Below are 23,381 nucleotides of genomic sequence, written 5' to 3' on the forward strand. Positions count from 1 at the left end.
TAAATAGTTAAATAGATAAATAGATAAATAGATAAATAAATAAATAAATAGAGATGTACTTTTTTGTGTAATTTTTGCCCCATCCATTTTCCCATTTTCTGCTTGTTTAGGACGAGCGGATACAAAGATGCAAGTCAAGTCTCATAGTAGAAATAGCGAGATCCTTTCTTTCTAGCTAGCCAAGCAACGTTGGATGTGTTTTCAACATGCATTCTTAAGATATCATATTTTCCCCTTTTCCCCTTTTCCCCTTTTCCCCTTTTCCCCTTTTCCCCTTTTCCCCTTTTCCCCTTTTCCCCTTTTCCCCCTTTTCTCTCCTTTATCCTGGTATTTCCCTCCCCACCAGAGAGTTTATTCAAGTATAGAGATAGAGTATACTCCGTACGGAGTCAAGCGACGATGCTGGGTTGGTTGGTTGGAATGTCACCTGCTCTTTGGGGGATGGGACGGGGGATGCCGGAACAACAATGATCCGGGATATACACACTTCTTGGTCCTCTTGGATGCTATACATGGGAAATAACACACACAAATGAAGATAGGAACAAGTAGAAATTCACTAACTATTTACTATCATCATTATCTAGTCAAAAGGCCCGCAGAGTTCTTGGATCTGGGTTTGTGTGAGCTGGACCCGCCCAAAGCTCAGAAAAAAAAAAAAAGTGTTTTGTAACTATGTGTACGGAGTAGTTAGTTAACTAGTTAACTTACTTGGTGGCGTGCAGCGACTGAAAAATAAGGAGAGTAAAGGAAGAAGAAGAAGAAGAAGAAGAAGAAGAAGAAGAAGACTTCGGCCACAACCTGTGACTGTTGCATCTTTTTTTCCCTTCTTCTTCCCTTTCATCAACTCCCTCTTGTATGTATTAATAATTGTTCTTGCTGAACTGGCTGCTGTTGAATTGTGTGTTGTGTGTGTGGCTTATTAAAAAGTAAGTAACTTCCCACTAACTAATAATTAATTAACACAAACTCTGTTGTTGTTTCCTCCTCATCATCTTCACTCATAAAAAAAACTCCCCCCCACCACCTGCTGTCTGTCTGTCTGTCATACAAACACACAACAACATTTCTTCTTCTTCTTCTTACACCAACCCTTCACCCCAATTCCCCCCCCCCAGTCACTTCGTCCAGCTTCTGCTATTCTTTTTCTCTACACAATCCTGTGTGCTTTTATTTGAAACCTCCCTGTTGAACTACAAGTGCAAGTGCAGCAGCGCTTGATCGACTGGTCGACTGGCGACTTGGTTTATTCGCCTCCCCGTTCTCCTCTGCTTGAGATAGGACGCCATTCACATTCTATCCCGCGAGGAATAGAGCTGTTTTAAAAGCAGTTGTCGATGATTTAAGGTGTGCAGATGAGCTGCCTCATTTTGACTCGCTGAAGAGAAACACCACATTCGCTCCATGAGCCGTAAGGATCTCCTGCGATTTCTCTCCAAGCCCGCAAAGTAGGTTGTATATTCCCCCCCTCCTCCTGTCTATTATTCCCTATACCTATCAGAAAGAGTCGCCACCTCGGCCATGTTACACCACCTCCCGGTCATTTGTCTCTCGAAATTAGAAATACATAATCAACTGCCCCAATTCATTGCTCCCGCTTCCGCCCAAACTCAACTGACATCTCGATATTTTATTTTTTATTTTTTTTTGTAAAAAAAACTAGACCACGATAACGAGCCTTTCGCAAACCCGCACGGGAATACCAAATCCCAACATAACACTTCCATTTTGTCTGTTTATATAAAGGCAGATCTCCTCGTCTGCTGGACCCGATACTTTTACAGGTATCGGTATCTTGCCAGTGCGGGGGTTCACGCATCGGACTAGCCACAATTCCCCATCCCAGAGCTTTCTTCATCCCCCTCTCCGCCAGACCCCCATAACGCCTCTCTCGGGGCAGGTACCGCTACACATCGGTTTTTACATCTTGCTGGCATAGGTTGCCAGCTGTCGTAGGCCTCCACACCAAATTCGGGCCTTCCTCTATCTCAGGCGGACACCGCATTGTTCGTCTGGGTGGAAGATTGTGCTTCAATAACCAAAAGAGGTCTTTCGCTCGCGTCCAAGGGTCTTTTGCACGAAGCGGAAAGGGAGTAACCTTCCTCCAACTATTTTTTTTTTTTTTTTTTTTTTTTTTTTGCTCGCTTTCTTTCTCCCTGTTCAAATTTATACCTGGATTCCGTTTCGCGGCTTGGGATATGGTGAACATCGAGATCCTGAAGAATTACACGGCATCACCATCCTCATTCATGGGGACGTCGTCCTTGACAATTAATCATGAGGCTACCTTGGATCTTGATTCGAGCACTGCCTTTGAAGGTTCGTTGCGCCTAAATTGTTTTGTTACCTTGATATGCTGACTTTCATAATCATCGCAGGGCCCGAAAAGCTTTTAGAGGTATGGTTTGGTCCGTCTCCCCAGGACCTCCTCGGATCGACAGAGCCTACAGGCCTCAAAGTTGTTCCGGTGGAGGTATGGAAGGACATGCTTGACCTTGTCAGCTGCAAAGTCTTGTCAATCATCGAATCCGACAATGTCGACGCTTACCTTCTCTCGGAATCCAGCATGTTTGTGTTCCCCCATAAGCTCATTCTCAAGACCTGTGGGACCACTACCCTGCTCTCTGGATTGCCTCGCATCCTCGAGATTGCTGCCGTATACGCCGGTTTCCCCAAGAATACCGCCCCAGCTGGTCGTGGGATCAAAACTGCGGCTGCTCCGTACCGCGTCTTCTATAGCAGAAAAAACTTCTTGTTCCCTGATCGCCAGCGCGGTCCCCATCGTAGCTGGCGTGATGAGGTCAAGGCGATGGACCAGCTATTCCTTGGAGGTAGCGCATACATGATTGGCAAAATGAATGGAGAGCATTGGTATCTCTACCTGACCGAGCCGTATACTGTGTTGACCCCACCGTCCACACCAAGCAATGATCCGCCGGTGAAGGTCCTCGATTTCCCTGGGGATCCCAAGACAGCAGACACTACTACTACTACTGCCAACTCGGCTAAGGAGGAAGAGGACGAGGAGGACGAGACTCTCGAGATACTGATGACTGACCTGGACGAGGAGAATGCAAAACAATTCTACCTCGACCATGCGAGTGCGGTCGCTCCAACCGAAGCCATCATCGGAACAAGCATCTCCAACAAGCAAAGGACAACAATAACAACGACGAACACCTAGACGTCTTCAGCAACACCTCAGACTCAAGCGACGACCTGGGCTCAGAGATGGATCAACAGTCGCTGCCCCCCGAACTCACCACGGAAGGCCACGGCCTCGGCACCGTCGTGGCAGAATCATGCGGTCTCACTGACATCTACCCGACAAGCAAGTATCCCGGCGCCCGCGTCGACGCATACCTCTTCACCCCATGCGGATTCTCCGCCAATGGCGTCGTCCCGGCCCCTGCCCCTACTACAGATGCAAACGAAGCTACATCCAAGCCCAGCACCGGCTCACATTACTTCACCGTCCATGTTACACCCGAACCCCACTGCTCCTACGCCTCCTTCGAAACCAACGTCCCGCAACTCCAAAGCGGCCGCGAGACGTCCGAAATCGTCGAGCATGTCGTGGATATTTTCAAACCGGGCCGTTTTAGCGTGACGCTATTTGAAGCTAAGAAGAAACCAGATGCCACCACCGGCATCACCAGTAACGGGACCGTGAATGGAGAACATCACCAGAAGGACCAGCAAGACCACCAGCGCCAGGTGAAACGCGATACCAATGCGGCCGTGCGTAATGAGAAGATGGAGCGGATCCCGGGGTATCGCCGTGTTGATCGCATCGTGCATGACTTGGATGGGTACGATCTTGTCTTCCGCTACTATGAGCGGAATGACTGGAGGGGCGGGGCGCCGCGGATTGGGGAGCATGTGTTTTAAGGGAGGGGAGGGGAGGCGTGGATGGGGTGTTTTGCAGTTGAGAGTTCTCAGTTCGTGGCTGTGAAGTGGAACGAGATTTTTTCTTCTCTTTTCGGTTTTTGCTCGTTTATTTTACTTTATTTTTTCTTTTCGGCTTTTGCGCTATCTTATCTACTTGCTTGTTCATTCTAATGATTCTCCTCTTAATTATGACCTATGTTATTTTATTTATTTAATAGTTTTCTGCTTGCTCCAAAAAAAAAAAAAAAAAAAAAAAAAAAAAAAAGAAGGTTGATTAAGTTACCTCTTTCTTCTTTCTTTTCACTTTAAATTCTATTCTTTACTCTTTCTAAAATTCAAAATTGAAGTAGTAAATGATATATTCTGTCTCTTCAACTTTGATTGTTTACTGTTTCTACATGAAATCTTTATTGAAATAAAATTTATGATCTAAACATCAGATTGAACAAATACAAATAGATTTCAGAAATGAAATTCTCTTTTATATATATATAGCGAAGTATTCTAATATCTATGGATTCGACGGCGGCGGAGAATCCAGGTCACATGATTATTCCGACGCCGGCTTTCTCAGGAGCACATTCATTGAAGCAGAGACACATAAAACTAACGGCGGACATCACCTAATACGGCCTCGCTCACCTTTCCATCTAATGAAACTACGCAGAACCATCACATAACTATCGCTGCAACCGGGCCCTCCTTTCAACCCGTAGCTTTACCCAACCGAGCAAGCGCGTCATTTCACCTTTGACCTCACCCGGTCAGAGGTCAGAGAGAGCCGCGGTTCATTACGCTACAACTTCTCTCTCACATACACACATCCATACACACACACACACACACACACACACACACACACACATACACACACACAGAGAGAGAGAGGGAGAGAGACACCCCCAAACCCGCCAAAGAAAAAAGAAATGTCAACCTCCCCACCGCCCGCGCCCGCGCCCGCGCCGGCACCCGCGCCCCTCTCCCTCCCCAACCAACCGCCCAAAAAGCGGCCCAGCATCAGCACCAGCGCCAGCGCCAGCGCCCTCTCCCACAAACGCCAACGCGTGCACCCGCTCAGCCAAACCTCCTTCCCCGCCTCGCAGGACACGGACCCGCGCGTCTACAGCGCCAGCGCCACGAGCGCGAAATCTGAGGCGGATGGCGCGAGCGCGACGGGGAGCTTTACGGGGTCGTTTGGGGGCGGGAGTGTGGATGGGAGGGGCCAGGGGCTGGGGCAGGGGCAGGGGCAGGGGCGGAAGAGGAGGAAGGGGAGTGGGGTTGGTGGGAGGAAAGGGGGGGAGGGGGAGAGGGAGAGGGAGAGGGAGGGGGAGGGGGAGGGGTCGGGGAGTTTGAGGGGGACGGTTGTTGATGGGGGTGGGCTTGGGGAGTTAGGGGAGGGGGAGGAGGAGGGAGAGGAGGGGGATGAGGGGGATGAGGGGGATTTGGAGGAGGGGGAGGATGGAGGGGGGGATGCGGATGGAGATGGGGATGGGGCGGCGAGGGAGGCGGAGGCTGAGAGGAAGAATCTTGCGTGAGTTTTTGGTTTTTCTTTACTTTGTCCCGTTTTTTTTTTTTTTTTTTTTTTTAATGCCTTGATTTATGGGATGTGTCCTTGATACGTCCGATATTTTCGTACAGAAGCTAACTTGGTGAAAACAATACCGTAACAGGATTCTTATCGACGCATTTACGCCCGCTCAGTCGTCGCGGTACGACTTCTTCAAGCGCGCGAAGCTGAATAAACCCATGGTACGCAAGATTGTGAATCAGACGCTGTCGCAGTCCGTACCCCCGAATGTCATTACGACTATTAGCGGCTACACGAAAGTGTTTGTTGGAGAGTTGGTGGAGAAGGCGCGGACGGTGCAGGAAGAGTGGGCGGACGCGGCGGATAGAGCTGCGTATGCGGAATATCAAGCTGCGTTGGCCAAGGAAGAGGCGGAGGAGGAAGCTGCTGCTGCTGAATCTACGGAGTCTATACAGCCTACGCAGCCGAATAATCCCACAGCTCCGACGAACCCGGTCTCAGATACCCAGGCACCGCCGCAGACTTTCGAATCGAGCAGCAGTATGACTGAATCAGGCGCACCTTCTATGGTTAAAACGGAACCGGAACCGAAAGAGAATGGAATGGCTGCCGTGAAAGCAGAACCATCTTCCGCCAACGGCGTCAAGACGACTGACCCCACTGTTCCTCAACCCACCACCGCCGTTGTCCCCCCTCCTTCAATACAGCCACAACCGCACACTCAACCACGCACAGATCCAACCTCCCTCCACACCCCACCAGGCTCGCAATCCTTCACGTCCACAATCCCCAACTCTTCCTCCACATCGCCCGAATCACGACCACCACCCCCCAAGCCGAAAAAGCAAAGACCCCCCTTCGAACCGCCCCCAAATCCGCACCGCGGCCAACTCCTCCCCGCACACCTGCGCGAGGCTCTTAGACGGTATAAGCTGGATGCCGAAGGGGGTGGTGTTGGGTTTGGCGCGTTGAGTATGGGTAGTACGGGGATTAAGGGTTCGTTTACTTGCGGTGTTCGAGGGGTGGGGGGGAGGAGATTGTTTCGATGAGTTGGGAAGGGGGGGTATCTTTTTTAACACTTCCGCCCCTTCTTCGTGATGGATTCGTATCGATGGATCCCTACTTTTTTTATATTTTCAATGCTGGTCGTGTATTAAACTGAACCGCTGGATGCCTTTTTTTATCTGGGGAGGAGCTTAACTGCGGGCTTTTTGCGGTTTTTGGGTTTTGGTTTGGTCTGGTCAGGTCTGGTCGTATCTATTGGTTTTGAACGTAAAATGGCATAGCAATATCGGAGTATATTAGATGGAACAAACCGGACTGCTTTATTTTAAACTAATTTTTGCCAATGGCATCATATTTTAGGGATGACATGATAGGTCGAAAGATTCCTTTTTTTTTTTTTTTTTTTGAGGATACTCTGAACTATTACATCGTGCTGCTTGGGTGATTGATTATAGTAGTAACAGGGGATATATTTGTTTTAATATCTGGAGCTGTTCCATTCCATCCTGAGGAGTAGTGTCTAAAGGGATAAAGGGGTTAATCGCATATCCTTTATTCCTAGAAGCAGAGTCGGCCGGGAAAGCAAATTCTTCTAGGGGAGTTTTCATCCTTGGTTAGTTCTCCTTTTCTTGACCATGCTTGCTGAGTAGGTACGAGACAGGACGAGACAGCCGGAAAGAGTATTCCCATTTCCTCGTTACACTTTATTTATTTATCTTTATTTTCTATTTTCTTGGCTTTTCTTTTTTCTTTTTCTTTTTCCTCAATGCAATCCCGCTGAATTGATACATACATACATGTGTAGGGGTAGTCGAAGAAACAGGGTAACATTTACCCGCGTTGACAAGTATAGGAATATAGTAAACAAGTCTATATGCTAGCTAAAGGGACAGATGGAGGCATGAGAGGGGACGATAAACGTGAGGGGAATTTGAAGGGGTGAAAAATAGCAGAGATACAATGAGGAGAATACAATGAGGAGGAAGATATGAAAGGAAGGGGAAAAACCAAAGCTGAGCAGATGATAGGGGAAGAGAGAAGGGAAATAAAATAAAATAAAATAAGATGAAGACTCCCACGCCATTTCAAGAGGTAAAGTATACATGTACAGTTTTGAAGAAATACAAAAGATATCTCTAATAACAAAGGGAGAAGGGAAGCTTATTGTAAAAGAGCACAAAAGAGATTTTAAGAAGCCCAGAACTAAATAAGCTCGTTCCTCAAACTCATAATTCTCTTTGTTTCCTCTTCTTCTCTGCAAGCTTCCGTCTATACTCCATCTGTCGCTCTTTATTCCGCGTCTCCCGCTCAATAGAGAGTTCTTCCCTCCGTCTATTTTCATAAGCAATAGCGTCCTCAAGCTGCTTCTTCGTCAAGCGGGACTTGGGGGTCCCATCGGCAAACGTCTCGACCTTTTCGTTCTGGCCGGTGTAACTTTCCATCTTCTTACGAGTGGAGCTAACGGACCTTTGGAAGCTGGTGATGAATCGGTCTATGAAGCTGACTTTAGGCACCGTCTCGACTTGGTCCGGGGCTTGCTCGGGGTTATTTGTTTGGACTTCGAGGATACGCGCTTTGGGTTCGGAGGCTGTGGTATCAATGACGGCGGGGCTGGGGAAGGGCGCCATTCCGGTCATGGCGCGGATGGAAGGGTGGCGGAAGGCGTAGGATTGGCCGATTGCTAACACTGAGGTTGTGGCGAAGAAAATCTGGAGGATTCCTGGTAGGAAGGATGTGCAAACGGTCGATAGAATTGGGAGGCCGTAGAGCAAGATGGGTTTGGCCATCATCGCGGTGGGGTCGTTTGCGCCAGCGTTTTCACCACCAAGCTGATTCAAGATTATTAGAATAGTTGAATATATATAGAGAGAGAGAAAACAACGAGGTAGGATACGAAAGGGTTTGAATTAGCCGCATGAACGAACCTTGAATGTATAGTGCATTATAAGTCCGGTTGTGATGGGGAGGATAAAGTATGGATCGTGCACTGTGACATTAGAGAGCCAAAGGAAGGACTCAGAATCTAATCCCGGTACTGGCAATGCAGACATGCCTCGCAAGACTCGGAAGGCGCCGAAACTGAGTGGAAGTTGCACCAATGGATAAGCCAGTCTCCTGAGCTTTATATCGTGTGATTCATTGATGATTTTCCGCTGCTGTAGCACACGTTGCAAGCCAACAGTGTCGTTTTCTCTGTAACACCGTTGTATCTCCACCTGGAATGGCTGAGTGATGTGTTTGATACTGGCTACCTTGGCGGAGGTATCGGACGCCCCCATGGCAAATTTCAACACGAACAAACGGAGCAGCACCGAAGTCCCTATCGCAGCACCCCACCATGGAAGCCCGCCGTAAATATGAAGCGATTCAAGGACGGTTTCTATTACTCGCGAAGGACCCCAGCCATAATCTAAACCGATTGCTTTTAAGTAGCCTAGCTTTTCGGGAATCTGGGAAATGTCCACGCTCACGAGGTCCGCAGCAGAAAGCGAATCAATTGCCTGAGCGCCGCTAGATACCGGCGCATTCACGGTAGAGTCGATAGCCACAGATGCGGCGGGCTCGGCGGCTGGGCTAGGTGACGCCGCGGTGGAATTGAAGCGAGAGGACGATGCGCCAGCGGCTGGGAGAAGACCCGGGCTCCATGATGTGCTTATCAGTCCGGAAGCATTTTGTGTTGACGTCCGCGATCGTAATTGAAACGACTTCTTTGCTGTAATTGTAGAGAGCTAGAAGGAATAAGGTAGTTAGTAAAAATTTATCTGCCGCAATTGCGACGCATGTGCAGTAGATATATGGAGGTAGGGAGACTGACTGATCGGGAGGAGTGCGGTGAAAAGACCAGTGTTCGCCTTGTCCCACCAGGTACCGCGGCCCACGGCCTGACAGCTGCCTTGACCAACATAGTATAAAAAGGATATGGGAGCCGTGTAATGCGAACGGGGCGTGGTGGGCGTGCTGTTGGGCCGTGGAGTGTGTATTGGAGGTGTGAGGTCGAGCTTCTGCCAAAAAATTTGATGAGGCTCCGGAAAGTCTCTTTTCGAACGTTCCGGGGAAAGTTTGCCGACTCCGCAAACCATCCATATTTCGGAGCATGAACAGAACACACACCAACGCTTTTACACAAGAGCCCAAGGGCGGATATTACAAGCAGCAAAAAAGAGCTTGGCTACAGTAGTCACTGGTTTATTATTTCTATCATGCTCGTTCTGCCGCCCAAGGTTGAAATGGTGATATAAATCGCACAGTACATGCTCACAGTACAGAGTACTTTGGTAGTAGTTCTTGAAAATAAGCAGCAGCTAGGAAGTTCGTTAGACGCCATTCGCCAATCCCAGATTTTTAACCCCGATATATAGCAGGGGGGGAGACTATACAATTAATAGAAATGCCATTAACAGAGGGAGAAAGTGTGAAGACGATATCCCAATATCTCTGGATGGTACAAATGCACTACCATTCTATAGTCAAATGGAATGTATCGTGGCCCTTTATTACTCCATCGAAGTCATCGAATCCAGATCAAAAACTATTCCATGACCGTCTTTCACGCGGGGCCTCACGGACTTCAATGCCAGGCCCAAGAGGATATGATCGCCGATACGTGGGAAATATCTAATCGGGATTTCTTAGTGTGCACTCTGATGTATGTAGGTAGATACCCCGAACGGAATATCATGTCGCCATTCATTCGCATTTTCACCACGCCTATGCTCATTTGGGGAAAGAATACAAATAAATCAACACGAAATGTCTTACCTTGGTGCCGGACCATCCTAACCTGAACGCAGCCTCATGAGCCAGCAGTTCACCAAAGCCCAACATCAGACCATTGACAAATGGAAGGAGTAGATTGATAGCCGCGCCCCGTAGTAAACCCCAGAAGGTTGGCGGTTTGTAGAGGATTATAGGAGAACTCGAGGAGGACAGAGGTGATGAGGATAGCTCGTTGTTTGCTGAATAATTTTCTGAGTCGGAGGGTAGGGTCAAGGCGGAATCGTATAGCTCTATCCGCGAGTGCGAATCGTCTCCAGACGCCATTGTTGGAGCTGTGTAGAGTATGGATGTAGAGAGGGGGGAGGAATAGCCGGTTTCGATCGAGCACAGTTGGGTAACTGTAGGAGAGGCGCCGTATAAACCAGAGCTACCAATGGCAATTGGGTTGGAAATGTGAGAGGTGCCGTGTATACTATATCATAAATGGTATATGGTAATTTGGTAAATGGTATCCAGTGTATCTCGTTGACTTTGATTTCTCCGCCGATGATCGAAGCGAAAGCGGAACCAGCCAGGAGTCACCTGACCTGGACAGAAGTCAAGTCACCTAAATATCCAATATCTATAACATGTAGAATCCCAATTCCAAATAATTACCAAGATGGTCAAATTTTATATGTTACTTTATTTAAGCTCAGATTACAATTTTATATCAAATCGTATTTTCTACATATTTTCCAGCACAGCAAAAACCACCGCGAGCCTGAGGAATTTACAGCCGTTACTATATCAAATTAACCAGGCCAGGCAGCCGTGACGTCTTGCTTAGGTCAGCAGCTGCTTCCCTTCACTTGCTTGTTGTTCCCTTTGGAGCTTGACGGGTTGACGCAAGCTTTGTCTTCGCTTCATCTTCCTACGACTTCATCTCCTCAATTTCTGTGTCCTGTATCTAGATACTATTCGCCTTCGAGAGCATTCTTTGCTTAGTTGTATTTCAATACCCTAGGCCAGCGGTGAAGCCGTTGCCGGATCTTTTCAACCGCAGCACCTACGAACCTCCAGCGCCATGGCCCCTCCTCAGGCGGAACAGGATGATTTGATCTCCCAGCTCTGTGGTATTACGGGAATATCTCCTGCGGAGGTAAGTTCCTTTCTATGAATCGCCTGTAATTTTCATCTGCCACGTTCCACTTATTCATTTCGCATATTTCGAGCAGGCCAGAGAGTACTTAGCGACAAATAATTGGGACATCGAGGAGGCAATGGCGGATTACTATCCCGAGCAGGACGATACCACACGAAATAACCCTGAGTCTTATGATGAATCAGTACAACCTCCAGGCGGTCGATCTCTTGGTGGCACGGCGCCTCCCCTCACCTCCGAACCCAGTATGCGGAGCGCTCCGAGGAAGAAGTTTGCAACGCTTGGTGATCTCGGCTCAGGCGATGCTGGAGCTCATGATCACAGTGATGATGATGCCGATGAAGGGCAAGATATGTTTGCTGGAGGTGAGAAATCAGGACTGGCTGTCCAGAACCCTGATGATCTCAAGCAGAAAATTATCGAGAAGGCAAAAAGGTGAGAAGCTCGCTATTCACAACCCAATTACCCACAGTTGTCGCGTGGCTAACATGTCTTTACTATTAGGACGGCACCAAGACCGGCCGACGAATACAAACCTAGAAGTTCCCATTTCACTGGCGCCGCTCGTACTCTTGGAGGCGACGATACACCAAGCCAGTTCATCCCAGACCCAAGTGCCAACCGCCCTCAACGAGCCCCCCGAGTTAGTCGAACGCTTCACTTCTGGGAAGACGGGTTCTCTGTAGATGACGGCGAGCTCTACAGATCCGACGACCCTAGAAACGCAGAGATATTGAATGGCATCCGACAAGGGCGAGCACCACTGTCGATAATGAACGTGCAGGCCGGCCAAGAAGTTGACGTGGAAATAAAGCAACATGGTGAGAAGTACGTGAAGCCAAAACCCAAGTACAAACCGTTCTCTGGGAGCGGACAGCGACTTGGTAGCCCAACGCCGGGTTCGGGGACCAATTCGCCCATCCCCGTGCCCATGGTAGCAGCAGCAGCAACAGTAGCAGCAGAGGAGGCCACTAGACCGGAAGGCCCAAAAATAGATGAGTCGCAGCCTACGGTTACATTCCAAATACGATTAGGAGATGGAACGCGTTTAACTACTCGATTTAACACCACAAATACGATTGGCGATATATATTCGTTCGTGGCCGCTGCGAACCCTGCGAGCCAGCAACGGTCGTGGGTGTTGATGACGACGTTCCCCAGTACGGAGTTGACTGATAAAGAAGCGGTCATAGGAGATCTCAAAGAGTACAAGCGTGGAGGTGTTGTGGTACAGAAATGGACGTGAACATTTAACAGTTTCTATGTGATGGAATGCTGAACTATGTCTCGCTTTTTGACTTCTACGCCTCTTTTATTGTTTGCCGCTGCTGAAGCAGGGAGACGGGAATAGGGCAGCAAGGGTAAACGATTATAGATAGATCAATAAAGAGTAAAAACGACTTGCGGGTCGTAGTACGAAAAATCAATGACTTCCCTTAACCAAATAATTTGTCATACCTGTGATTTGTGATAGGGGGGCATTCGATGTAAGTTATCATGCTTCATGCGAGTAATATTGGTGTACGGAGTACAGTCGCTGTTCACGGAGCGGACGCCGGGGGAATGTGCTGCCAAATGACGCCACTCTGATGCTTGATAATCCAAAAAAATAAAGTAAAATACATAAAAATAAAGACGACAACCAGGACAACACCACCACCAACAACAATCGGGAATCAGTCCTAAGCACTCTTCGATGACTGTGGATTCTCTAAAGAACCACAGCTAACAAATAATGGCCTTGGTCGGCGTCAAAAACATCGTGCTGGTAAAGATCCTTCCCCTTCCCTCCCTTCCCCTCCTCGCGCTGCTCCGCACCCCTCAATTGTCACTTTATCGATAAACCAAAAAACAACCACAGCAAAACAAAAATCTCCAGCACCATACCTCCTGAATCAAATTTCAAGAACCGTAACTAACATATTTCTCATACTACAAATCATAGGTCTTATCCGGCAAAGGCGGCGTCGGCAAATCATCCGTAACCCTCCAACTCGCTTTAGCCCTAACCCTCCAGGGCCGGTCGGTAGGCATTCTTGACGTCGACTTGACAGGGCCTTCCATACCACGTCTGGTCGGCAAGGAGGATGCGAAAATTACCCAGGCGCCTGGCGGCTGGATGCCCGTTTTAGTACACCCTGCTTCCGCAGCTCCGTCCTCGCCCAATGTCTCTGCGAAATCTCCGCCCCCTCACTCGTCCACCTCCTCCACCGCGGGCAGCGGCGAACCTACCGGTACAGATACAAATACAAATACAACAGCTACTACTACTACTATTGCCTCGCCGCAACATTCTACAACACCACCAGATACCAATACCAATAATACCAATACAAATACAGATACCCAACCCCAATCCCACCAAGATGCAAACACACCCCAAAGCACACCCCGCGCCTCCCTCCACTGCATGTCCCTCGGCTTCCTCCTGCGAGACCGCGGCGACGCCGTAATCTGGCGCGGCCCCAAAAAGACCGCCATGATCCGCCAATTCCTCACGGACGTGCTGTGGGGGGAAATAGACTACCTACTCATCGACACCCCACCAGGAACCAGCGACGAGCACATCGCTCTCGCAGAGCAATTGCTCACGCTTGCTTCCACCACACCCGCACCCACAACCACGAACCGCAACGCCACGACGTCTACACACCAGCAGCAAAACAAGAAACCCTTCCTCGCCGGCGCCGTCCTCGTCACAACCCCGCAAGCCATCTCGACCGCAGACGTGCGCAAGGAGCTCAATTTCTGCGCCAAGACCTGCATTCCGGTCATTGGCGTTGTGGAGAATATGTCCGGATACTCGTGTCCGTGCTGCGGGGAGGTGAGTAATGTGTTTTCTAGCGGTGGTGGGAAGGTTATGGCGGAGGAGATGGGGGTGCGGTTTTTGGGGGCTGTGCCGATTGATGTGGGTTTTGGAGAGATGGTGGAGGGGGTGAGGGCGGGGGAAGGGGAAGGGGAGGCTCAGGATTTGTTGGTGGAAAGGTACCACAAGTGTTGGTCTAGGCCGCTGTTTGAGGGCTTTGCGAGGACTGTTATTGAAGAGGCGGAGGGGCGGGGGTGATTTGTGGTGATTTATTGGATGATTCTTTATTTATTTTTTTGGTCATATTTGGTGTACATTTTCTAGCGAGTATACATGATTATTTTCTATACCACATGCATTTTCAGATCTTGGACAGGCTAGATAGAAAGGGCGAAAAATAGGTTTCATGGGAATGAAATCCATTTGTATTGTACAAACGGTTGACTCCCAAGTTGTTATGTGTATTGTAATGTGGATAGCTTGCGCTCAATGTATTGTATGTGCCTGCTAACTATCAATTTTGGAGAGTGGCACTAAATAATGAGAAAAATAGCAATGCTCAAATAAACTTCTTGCAAGAGAACCTCCCAGATAAGTCGTATACGTAAATCGTTAGATATCATTGAGTTGCCCTTCAAAACGTAAAATGTGAATAGCGGATAAAGGCTCAGTGGAGAGTATATAATGAGACAGAATAACTTCAGTGCGCCAGGCCAGAAATACAGCAGGGAAACGTCTGGATTATAAAAAGGAAGTTTAAGCACCTGAGGAAAACATAAGAGGCTGGAATTTATTTCTAAGAAACGTTAGCAGACATAATGCCTGAGGAAACGCAATTGCCCTGCCGCTGTAGAACCTCGCGAAGCCGCGTTTCAGCAGTCTGACAAGCAGAAGAGTCACCATCTTGATCTAGACGGTGGCCTATATTTCTGAACCAGGCCAGCCACCCTTGCAAATCAGCCAGGAAGGATAATCTTTCAGCTCGGATTCGAAGAAGGGATTCGTTCACGGGAGATTCCACTGAATAGTCTTCAGTAGGCCCAGAAGTCTCCCGATGGTAGGACTCCCATGATGTATCCATGAAGTATGTTCCATCTGCCTGGGCATCTAGGTGGACCTCAGAAACAACAGGCTGAGTCGACATGCTGTGTCGATGCTGCTGCCTCTGCTCCGTCTCTCGGCCAAGCAAAGCCCAGTCAAAACTGTGTCTTGAAGGTTTTGCTTCCTTTGTCTGGGATGAAGGTGGGGCCCGTGCTCCAGTAGATGATAGATGACTTGTTGACATAGCATTTTGTCGAGAGAATGTCTCCTGACCCCAGGTAGGAGGCATAGCTGGTCCATATGGTGCTAGACCAACATCTTCGGGTGGATTGACGAACGAGCGGTATGTTAAAGCGAAGCGACTGTGCCCGTCGACGGTACTCGTATCCTCACCGAGAATGACGACATTTTGATCAACTAATCTTTCGTTACTCGAACTGGCCTCCTCGACAGGGAGTAGGCCAGGATCTATTGATCTGCTCGAGGCACGAATTTCCCCAAGGGGAGGCCGGTGGCTTCCATACTCGTTTGCAAGACTTAGTTTGCTTCTTCCGCATATTTCAGCGATTGCATCCAAAGTGCTTTGAATATCAGGTTCAATTGCCCTTAGAATACCGTCAATGCCGAAGTCCTGAACGGATGGTAGCTGGGCAGGTGGCCTATCTGAAGCAGATCCGTTTGCTAGTATACCTGTGCCTCGTGACATAGCAGATGGCCGTGTCTGAGCATCAGTTTCGGCAGAGTACGTCCTAACTACCACAGGCTGGGAAGGCAAAGATGCTCTGCTACTGATGGAAGTGGTATGTCTATGGTTCCGCTGAAACGCGCGCGGGAGACCATTCAGTTGGCGCAGAGCTGCAGTGCGACGTGCAAGGGTAGACTCATCAAGAGGAGATGTCGTAGTTAGGGGAGGGTCGAACAGACGGGTCCGCCCACGAGAATTGGCGGGTGGGTGATTGAGCCACGGGTTCGGGGGGAGGGACGAGCAAAGTCTCTGGGAGTTGTTGTTCTTGTTGCTGTTGTCTGACCTGGCCTCCATATCGGCGACTATTTTATGGGAGGGACAGTTCTATTATAGTAGACAGGAGGATAGGGGCCGGCCCCGTAATATTGCCACAGCACTCCACTTGTACAGCGGTATTTTCGTCAAAAGCATGCAGGTATGTTCCTGCGGGGGGGTTAGAACTGGCGAACAGCTGGCTAAGTTTTGGGCCGGGGGGGGAAGAGGGGCCCAAGGTTACGAGGATTCAAGCGCTCGATAAGACCTACATTGGTCTGGCAGAAGAGAATGAACCGGGATCCATTCAAGCTGCATTGCTTCAGACAGCCCAGCGCCTGTCCACATCCACGAAGCTGGCGAGATGCAGAAGATGAGTTGTCATCGCGATTCTTAGCGGTTGGACGTTTGGGGAGGACAAAACAGGAAAAGCGGGGGGAGATGATGCTGACTAAGACACAGATATTCAAATTCCGGATTATCTTCATACAATGCTCGGGATAATCATTCATCATTCGCATATCAACCCCTAATCATGAAGCAATTGCTGTAACACAACTCTAGCAGATTTAAGCCGAGAAGTTAAGAAGGTCATAAAAAATGACCTCGCGATTTTACGTTCGTCCCCTCCTCCTCCCTCAAGCTGTCCGCAGCCCCACAACTAACTTCTATATAGTTCGGCGACTCAAACGACTCCGACCCTGATATAGACGACGACAACCACATAGATTCCAATCTCCCCTTCCCTAAACCTCTCTCGCGCTCCTCTTTTCTCTCCCCAACCTTCGACCCAGCCACCTTTCTCTCCTCTCTAACCAATCGCCACCAAACCCTCTCCGACCTACAAGCTGAATTACGCGAGCTCAGCCAATCCCTCAACAACGAACTACTCGACCTCGTCAATGAGAACTATCAGGATTTCTTATCACTAGGCAGCGCGCTAAAGGGCGGCGAAGAGAAGGTTGAGCAAGTTCGAGTTGGACTGCTAGCGTTCCAGAGGGATGTGAAGGGAATACGGGATGGGTATGAGAGGAGGATTGATGATATTTCTGCTCTCCTAGCAGAGAAGAAGGGGTTGAGGAAAGAGGTCATGCTTGGGTATGACCTGCTGGACGTTGAAGAGAGTCTTGGGGAGTTGGAAGAGAGGCTTATGCTCGCCGATGAGAGGGCGAAGCAGAAATGGCAGGTGGAAACTACTGGCGGGGTTGGTGGCGATGGCGACGATGACGACTCGGATGGGATTATCGAAAGTGAAACAGAGGACAGTGATGGGCCCGACGATGACGGTGATATGGGTGTAAGTGGAGGTGACAGCGGTCGCGCCCCGATGGTATCTCTATCTAGACTCGACCGACACATACGCAAGTATTTATATATCAGGACGATTTGTGGGAGGGTGGGCGAGAAGCATCCGTTTATCGTCCAGCAAGAGGATAGAATGGAGCGAATAAAAGCGGCACTGATGCTGGATTTGAAAACTGTATTACAGCAGACGAAACAATATGGGAAGAACCGGGAGCAAAAATTACAGTCTGTCATGAGCCTGTATCAGCTTATCGGAGAGAAAACGGATGACTTTACTGACGCAGAAACAGCCGTGAAGAAGCTGGAAATTTAATACGTGATTTCCTGATTTCTTGCTGGTAGATTGGACAAACGAGGGTTGGGCAATATCACGGAGTTTTGGGAGTTATGTGCGGATTTATTTATTTCTCTTTATCAAAGGAGACCATAGAACGCCATGTATTTAAACACTGGAAATGAAGACAACTATTTATACAATGTAATGTGATTCAAAGTCCCGTTAAGGCATGGACGGGAGGAGAATCTGGACTTCTGAAGTCCCCATTCAAACTGAAGCCGGGCGAGTTGGTTGAGCTCAAAACCTATTTTATACAATATCAGCATTCTGCACAATCTGGCTGGAACTTGGATATACCTACCACTTCCAACACGTCCTTGGACGCCTCATCTAGCATAGAAGCATCCTTCTTCAATTGCGAGATAAGAGTGACAATATTCTGCTTCAGCTGGTCAGGCGAGAAGCCCAACTGTCCAATTGCCACTCTGACAACACCCATTCTTTCCCGGTAGGACGTTCCTCCACGCATGTTCCGCACTGTCTTCGCAATGTTATCTACCACGGTGCCCAGCTTGGCGCTGGGCATCAGGCCCTTGGGACCGAGAATTCGGCCCAGCCCGGCCTTGTTCATGGCAGCCAGACTCGAAGTGTGGCAGATACACAGATCGAAATTAATATTTTCCTTTTTAATTTGTTCGAAAACTTCTTCTTGGCCGATTACATCAGCGCCCACTGAGGCAGCTTCCTTTGCGGCCTTCGAGTCTGGAGGACAGATCACGCATACGCGAGCGAGTGGCTGGACGGAGTGTGGAAGGCGGACCTGGTTGCGGACGACGGCACCACCTCGGGTCGAGCGTAGTCGGACGTGAACTTCGTATTTGACAGATGAAAGTGGTCTTCCTACTTCGAATGCGCGGATCCATCTAGAAATGTAAAAAGCAATTGCAGATTTTACTTAGCGTGTCTGCTCGTTCATTCAAAGACTACTTTTCCTTGACAAAGGAAATCAATTGGGCTGGAGAAGACATACCTCATCGCATCGCAAAGTGTGAATTGGATCGCCTCTTTCATATTATGTTGAATATAGGTCTTGTACTTCTTCTTGGCCTTAGTGCTCTTTTTCGACTTAGCTCTAACTTGGGCATTTCTTGCCTGCTGCTGTATAGGACATAGGAAGGGGAGGACGGCCGCAGAGCTGGGTCGTATGGAAGGTCGGAATGCAGATACGATGCCTCTCGTCAGAGATGACATGTATCTGCTGGGAGTCGCCATTGTGCCCGGCGTAGAGAGGATAGCTTTTCTCGACGGGGGTTTTCTTTTGATTTATCTTGGTCTTGTTGCGGAGGTTGAAGCGGAAGTCGAAAACGGAGTTTTGGCCGGGAAAATGTTATTCCGGGGTCGAGATTATTTACAACCGTTAGCGAACTTTCTTGCTTTTTTTTAACATCACCCCAAGACAGGACAGGACGAGAACAACCACCAGCAACATCCTGATCACAGCATGAAATGGGTACAATCTTAGTCGGTGGAAGACGGGAGATATGTACTAGCCATGTTTGAATCAGTCTTTTATATGAAACCATTTGCACATTAGAAGGATGTCTCTTTAGCTACCCGCCAGCTGTTATGCGTTTACTCCTTGGAGCTGCTGCTGATGCTGCGAGCTCAAGGTCGATAGATACTAATAACTTCTCACTCAAGTCCTCAACTGATATTGCAGTTTCGATGTCTGGAAGCAACAATTGCGGCTGCTCGATATCTTTTTCCCTCACGTTTATCGTTTCGCAGCGCTAGTAACCAACCACGACGGGTTCAACTGCTCCCTTTCTCCCCAGAAGAGATGTCAGTGAAGTAGATGGAGCGAGTTCGTCTCTGCTAAAATGCTATTGCCATTAAAATTTGGCTCATCAGACCTCTGTAGAGAAAGGGAGACGAATTTGCGTTGCTAAATAAGACGATTATCTCACACCCTCGGCAAGCAACCAGCACATATAATATGGAAAGCGTAGCATAGGGCGGAGATTAACCGAGCAACATCTAACGAGGTCCAATGCTGACAGGAGAAGTGGTGGGCGTGCGAAGATATGTATTGGCTGCAATCTTTCTGTGATCTGCAGTTCTGCTTGGCTGCAGGCCTCATTTATTTTTGAGTGTTATCCATGGATAAGCCCCGCACCAAGGTCGAACATATATAATATGCGAGTGTCCGACCAGAGGTTGTAGGTGAGCGGTAGCTTACAAACCATCTAGCGCGCGGTTAGATATATGGTTTGCTATGTTAAACTCTTCTCACACACGCATTTATATAGACTAACATCGGAGGATCGTATCCTTGATACATAACATATTAACCACCTTTATTCGGGCATATGCCAAGTCCTGTTGGCCTAAGACGAGAAAATGACGTTGTCATCAACCGCTATACTCGTGGTTTCAGGCTGTTTGGTATACACTCGATATACATCTATCATTCAAAGTGGGATGAATACTAACTGTTTGCTCCCCAGACCGGCCTTGTAGCAACAATTCTCAGCGCGTATGAATAGTCTCCAGCTACCTTAATACGTTTCCCGCAAGCTGCCTAACAATTCATTTAACAGATACGCATGGTTCCGTACCTCGAAGTACTACCTTCCGGCTACCTATTCCACTCTCAGGAATAACAACATTCCTCCCAATTGCCACGGCCATTCTCATCCCGCTGTTTACCAATCTTGCCACTCGCAGTCGGAACCAGCGATCAGGCACAGCATTACTGGGTCACATTGACATTGGCAGATTCATGGTCATTGTGGAGCAACTGCTTACAATAATCCCAACAGCCCTGGCTACTTTTACAATATCTTATTTTGTGTCTGAAGATATCGTTGGATGCCGTCTTGAAAACCAATGGCAGTCATACTACTCCCGTAAGAATGCCAACGCTATCCGCTCCATCCAGGATCGGCTCCAGTGCTGCGGTTTTAGAAGTACACGCGATCGAGGATGGCCGTTTCCAGGTGGTTCTGATCAACGCGATTGTACTAGTACATTTGGATATACCCGGAGTTGTTTTGCTGAATGGCGCAGCACACAACGAGAAGCTGCTACTATGATTTTTACGGCAGCAGTTTTGAGCCTGGCCATGAAAGTGAGTGTTTGCAGCCATCATATGTGGGGATGGGATAGTAGCACAAAATTATCAACTAGGATTCTACCGCGTTCATATATCGATGAGACAAACTTATCAAAGACTAATTGTTGAATAGTTCATCCTGTCTTCCCGTCAATACGGTCTATCTACCCGCCACACTCGACTACCTTATCATGAGACAAATGAAGGTACCGAAAACGGGAACGGGACACATGCAAATAGCACCCCGCGTAGGCTCATCACGGACGCCCGCTACCATGACGAACCAGATGAAGAGGAACGCCATAGGGTGGATTCACCAACCGCGCCCCAGTCACCAAATGTAAATGCTTTTGGCATTGCAAATGGCCAGGGGGACGCCCGCAACAACATAGGCGACAATTACAACACTGGATCTTCTGGTGCATTGCACATTTCGAACTTGAGGCTATGAGAAGAACTGAGTTTTGTTTTACATTGAAAAAATTGTTCTTCTTTTCTTTTATTTCTGCAATGTAGGTTCCTTTTCCCTGTCGTTTCCATGTGGTCTTATCTTTAGCCTTCCAGTTGTCATGTTTTAGACTCTCTCTCCCCAAATTTTCATTTACTATTCCCGCATTTTTCATTCTCACTTCCTGTCCCCTCTTGCCGTTTGTTTTCACAAATCCATCTGGGATTGAGGTGTAAGTGCAGCTTCAAGCTTTGATGTTTCATCTCATCTACTTCTGTCTACCAAGCAATGGCAGGATGAACCTAATGTGAAATTTATCAACGGGTTTTGTGATTTGATTAAATGGGATTGAGGGTACATACAGTCTTTTCCACATTTACCTCTGTGTCTCCCCTTGTGTTTATGCCCTGAACTACACCGATTGGAAAGCGCCGATGGCGAAACGCTAATCGCATGATTAAATAACTAAATGTGAGAAGAAAATTCCATTACGTAAAGTTTATCTCTCTCTACCTTGATCTCAGCAGAAATGTTATATCCCCTTTAGGACCCCCTATCGAAAGTTTTGATATATCTAATTGCCCAAAAAGTATCCTTGAACACCGCAGGGTTATTGGTGACATAATCGGCACAATCCCTCCCGCGCGATGCACACCCATCGGTAAACGCCCATACACCTCCCGCCCAATCCCCACAAAAGGTGGTGTTGATCACAATTTTCAAGTTCACCAAGCTCACATCAAATCTACAGGCCCCTTCAAACACCGCAGCGGGCGCTGTATTCCAGGAATCGGGATTTGGGCAACCATTCTCAATGTCCCATGGAATCTCGCCGCGGGGGAAGAACCATATTTTGATCGAGTGTGCCGTCCACAGCGTTGCGTATACACCACCGCCTATACTATTCAGCCCGTGTCCATACGAGTGTGGGCTATCAGACACAATCCGACAGCCCTGGTTGATATATTGGCCTGGAGCATTGACGTCGCAATTAGACGTTTGGATTTCCCCCGCAAAGTTGCTTCGTTTGGATATGGTGCAACCGGGGCCCGTGTGTAATACCATACCGTTGTGCGAGTTTAAGTGGATGCCTTCGTATATGTCGATTTCTCCCGTCGTGGGCCATGAAGGTCCCACCATCCAGAAGGCAGGCCAGATGCCGCAGGTCGAGTTGGGGACATGGAGGAAATCGGCAATCACCAGGCCTTGGTTGTAAGACTTTTTGCTGGCGATGCGGACGCTGGGTCGGCCCGTCGGGGTGATATTGGTATGGTCAACGCCCAAGCGGACGATGGGATAGCCGTTCATGGTCGTCTCTTTGACTAGGCCGGCGGCGCGTGCCTGGCGTTCTGATAGGTATTTGACGTGGCCATTGGTGGGATCTGGTGCCGTCCAGAAGTCAAATTTTGCAAAGAAATTGTTTGGGTGGTAGTGATCAACGAGGTTATATGCCCCTATAACCTGACGGGCGAGTAGGAAAAGGAGAATGGCACTAAGGGGATTCATTGGAGAAGAAGTGCAACGGAATAGCAGCGCCAAAGGGTCTGGTAGACTTTCTCTCTGGACGCTACAAATTAGATATATATAGTGCGGAAACATCACGCCTCTATATACACATATGTGGTGGCGTAGATGGTATTCGGTCTGGGCTGCGCGGTAGATGCAATGCATACATTTTTCATAGCCATGCCTCACGGCAATCCCAAGGAAAAGGAAATGAAAATGAAAATGATGGCGGGGAGGAGGCTATTTTGTAGCGTTCCCAGATCGGAGGTTCTCATTTGAAGGTCAATTGTAGTCATTGGAGTTTTCTGTAAAAGAGTAAATGAATCGGGGGGTAGGAGCCGATTTGGGTTTGGATACTTTGGCAAACGGCCAATTTTCTTAGATGCATAGAGCTATTTCCATCACGAGGCTGGATAACCAAATAAAAACCCTGGTGGAGTTGCTATCTCATTGGTATGTTTTAAAGGGCTATCCAGCATTGTTAAATTAGTCGATGCACCAGCTCGCACTTAATGAGGCAAATATCGAGGACGATTCCATGCGTCATAAATTGGACCAGGCCTGAAGTGCAACAAGGGCCACCATGAACTGCGGCGCTGAA

At 48.5% G+C, this 23,381-nt stretch overlaps 11 protein-coding genes across 15 annotated transcripts; 6 read left to right on the top strand and 5 right to left on the bottom strand.

Moving 5' to 3' along the window:
- Positions 1-2,198: 2,198 nt before the first annotated feature.
- BDCG_04367 (S-adenosylmethionine decarboxylase) lies at positions 2,199-3,891 on the top strand (the record flags this gene model as incomplete). Its single annotated transcript, XM_045420019.1, has 3 exons — positions 2,199-2,319; positions 2,379-3,101; positions 3,152-3,891. 3 exons carry the CDS (start codon positions 2,199-2,201, stop codon positions 3,889-3,891), a joined length of 1,584 nt encoding a protein of 527 aa, XP_045276208.1.
- Positions 3,892-4,503: 612 nt separating this feature from the next.
- On the top strand, positions 4,504-6,809 carry BDCG_04368 (transcription factor TFIID complex subunit Taf11). The gene is made up of 2 exons (XM_045420020.1): positions 4,504-5,422; positions 5,562-6,809. Exons 1-2 carry the CDS (start codon positions 4,818-4,820, stop codon positions 6,466-6,468), a joined length of 1,512 nt encoding a protein of 503 aa, XP_045276209.1. The 5' UTR covers positions 4,504-4,817; the 3' UTR covers positions 6,469-6,809.
- Positions 6,810-7,650: 841 nt separating this feature from the next.
- On the bottom strand, positions 7,651-9,329 carry BDCG_04369 (mitochondrial Oxa1p; the record flags this gene model as incomplete). Its single annotated transcript, XM_045420021.1, has 3 exons — positions 7,651-8,253; positions 8,350-9,153; positions 9,240-9,329. The coding sequence occupies 3 exons, from the start codon at positions 9,327-9,329 to the stop codon at positions 7,651-7,653; spliced, it is 1,497 nt and encodes a 498-aa protein (XP_045276210.1).
- Positions 9,330-10,123: 794 nt separating this feature from the next.
- BDCG_04370 (preprotein translocase subunit YidC) lies at positions 10,124-10,465 on the bottom strand (the record flags this gene model as incomplete). The annotated part of the gene is made up of 2 exons (XM_045420022.1): positions 10,124-10,132; positions 10,184-10,465. The coding sequence occupies 2 exons, from the start codon at positions 10,463-10,465 to the stop codon at positions 10,124-10,126; spliced, it is 291 nt and encodes a 96-aa protein (XP_045276211.1).
- Positions 10,466-10,805: 340 nt separating this feature from the next.
- BDCG_04371 (p47 protein) lies at positions 10,806-12,881 on the top strand. Its single transcript, XM_045420023.1, has 3 exons — positions 10,806-11,282; positions 11,359-11,720; positions 11,790-12,881. The coding sequence occupies exons 1-3, from the start codon at positions 11,208-11,210 to the stop codon at positions 12,529-12,531; spliced, it is 1,179 nt and encodes a 392-aa protein (XP_045276212.1). The 5' UTR covers positions 10,806-11,207; the 3' UTR covers positions 12,532-12,881.
- Positions 12,882-12,911: 30 nt separating this feature from the next.
- Positions 12,912-14,698, top strand: BDCG_04372 (methionyl-tRNA synthetase). Its single transcript, XM_045420024.1, has 2 exons — positions 12,912-13,053; positions 13,231-14,698. The coding sequence occupies exons 1-2, from the start codon at positions 13,021-13,023 to the stop codon at positions 14,347-14,349; spliced, it is 1,152 nt and encodes a 383-aa protein (XP_045276213.1). The 5' UTR covers positions 12,912-13,020; the 3' UTR covers positions 14,350-14,698.
- Positions 14,325-16,526, bottom strand: BDCG_04373. Of its 2 annotated transcripts, XM_045420026.1 has the most exons (2): positions 16,402-16,526; positions 14,348-16,300 (listed from the first exon to the last, which is right to left on the bottom strand). In XM_045420026.1, exon 2 carries the CDS (start codon positions 16,169-16,171, stop codon positions 14,888-14,890), a length of 1,284 nt encoding a protein of 427 aa, XP_045280850.1. In that variant the 5' UTR covers positions 16,172-16,300; positions 16,402-16,526; the 3' UTR covers positions 14,348-14,887. The 2 variants fall into 2 exon arrangements, with proteins under 2 accessions (XP_045276214.1, XP_045280850.1); XM_045420025.1 differs by having other exon boundaries at positions 14,325-16,526.
- Positions 16,527-16,729: 203 nt separating this feature from the next.
- Positions 16,730-17,747, top strand: BDCG_04374 (uncharacterized protein; the record flags this gene model as incomplete). Its single annotated transcript, XM_045420027.1, has 2 exons — positions 16,730-16,747; positions 16,806-17,747. The coding sequence occupies 2 exons, from the start codon at positions 16,730-16,732 to the stop codon at positions 17,745-17,747; spliced, it is 960 nt and encodes a 319-aa protein (XP_045276215.1).
- Positions 17,287-19,881, bottom strand: BDCG_04375 (mitochondrial large ribosomal subunit protein L1). Its single transcript, XM_045420028.1, has 4 exons — positions 19,326-19,881; positions 18,742-19,257; positions 18,073-18,634; positions 17,287-18,015 (listed from the first exon to the last, which is right to left on the bottom strand). Exons 2-4 carry the CDS (start codon positions 18,981-18,983, stop codon positions 17,923-17,925), a joined length of 897 nt encoding a protein of 298 aa, XP_045276216.1. The 5' UTR covers positions 18,984-19,257; positions 19,326-19,881; the 3' UTR covers positions 17,287-17,922.
- BDCG_04376 (tetraspanin Tsp3) lies at positions 18,766-23,303 on the top strand. 4 transcript variants are annotated; one of them, XM_045420031.1, is made up of 6 exons: positions 19,172-20,156; positions 20,219-20,247; positions 20,312-20,841; positions 20,960-21,745; positions 21,865-21,935; positions 22,026-23,210. In XM_045420031.1, the coding sequence occupies exons 3-4, from the start codon at positions 20,494-20,496 to the stop codon at positions 21,275-21,277; spliced, it is 666 nt and encodes a 221-aa protein (XP_045280853.1). In that variant the 5' UTR covers positions 19,172-20,156; positions 20,219-20,247; positions 20,312-20,493; the 3' UTR covers positions 21,278-21,745; positions 21,865-21,935; positions 22,026-23,210. The 4 variants fall into 4 exon arrangements, with proteins under 4 accessions (XP_045280851.1, XP_045280853.1, XP_045280852.1 ...); XM_045420032.1 differs by having other exon boundaries at positions 19,783-20,156; positions 20,960-21,935; positions 22,026-23,176; XM_045420029.1 differs by having other exon boundaries at positions 18,766-20,156; positions 20,960-23,303.
- BDCG_04377 (endo-1,3(4)-beta-glucanase) lies at positions 21,713-22,962 on the bottom strand (the record flags this gene model as incomplete). Its single annotated transcript, XM_045420033.1, has 2 exons — positions 21,713-22,841; positions 22,889-22,962. The coding sequence occupies 2 exons, from the start codon at positions 22,960-22,962 to the stop codon at positions 21,818-21,820; spliced, it is 1,098 nt and encodes a 365-aa protein (XP_045276217.1). The 3' UTR covers positions 21,713-21,817.
- Positions 23,304-23,381: the final 78 nt, after the last annotated feature.

Source organism: Blastomyces dermatitidis, assembly GCF_000003525.1.
Source record: "Blastomyces dermatitidis ER-3 genomic scaffold supercont1.4, whole genome shotgun sequence".
Lineage (NCBI taxonomy): Eukaryota > Fungi > Ascomycota > Eurotiomycetes > Onygenales > Ajellomycetaceae > Blastomyces > Blastomyces dermatitidis.

Coding starts and splice junctions, on each gene's coding strand:
- BDCG_04371 (XM_045420023.1), top strand. CDS start 11,208: ATGGCCCCTCCTCAGGCGGAACAGGATGATTTGATCTCCCAGCTCTGT. Junction 11,283..11,358: donor CGGGAATATCTCCTGCGGAG/GTAAGTTCCTTT, acceptor TATTTCGAGCAG/GCCAGAGAGTACTTAGCGAC. Junction 11,721..11,789: donor ATTATCGAGAAGGCAAAAAG/GTGAGAAGCTCG, acceptor CTTTACTATTAG/GACGGCACCAAGACCGGCCG.
- BDCG_04375 (XM_045420028.1), bottom strand. CDS start 18,983: ATGGCGACTCCCAGCAGATACATGTCATCTCTGACGAGAGGCATCGTA. Junction 18,635..18,741: donor ACACTTTGCGATGCGATGAG/GTATGTCTTCTC, acceptor TTACATTTCTAG/ATGGATCCGCGCATTCGAAG. Junction 18,016..18,072: donor CCAAGGACGTGTTGGAAGTG/GTAGGTATATCC, acceptor TGTATAAAATAG/GTTTTGAGCTCAACCAACTC.
- BDCG_04373 (XM_045420025.1), bottom strand. CDS start 16,171: ATGGAGGCCAGGTCAGACAACAGCAACAAGAACAACAACTCCCAGAGA.
- BDCG_04368 (XM_045420020.1), top strand. CDS start 4,818: ATGTCAACCTCCCCACCGCCCGCGCCCGCGCCCGCGCCGGCACCCGCG. Junction 5,423..5,561: donor GCTGAGAGGAAGAATCTTGC/GTGAGTTTTTGG, acceptor ATACCGTAACAG/GATTCTTATCGACGCATTTA.
- BDCG_04376 (XM_045420029.1), top strand. CDS start 20,494: ATGGTCATTGTGGAGCAACTGCTTACAATAATCCCAACAGCCCTGGCT. Junction 20,842..20,959: donor TTTTGAGCCTGGCCATGAAA/GTGAGTGTTTGC, acceptor ATTGTTGAATAG/TTCATCCTGTCTTCCCGTCA.
- BDCG_04372 (XM_045420024.1), top strand. CDS start 13,021: ATGGCCTTGGTCGGCGTCAAAAACATCGTGCTG. Junction 13,054..13,230: donor GCGTCAAAAACATCGTGCTG/GTAAAGATCCTT, acceptor TACAAATCATAG/GTCTTATCCGGCAAAGGCGG.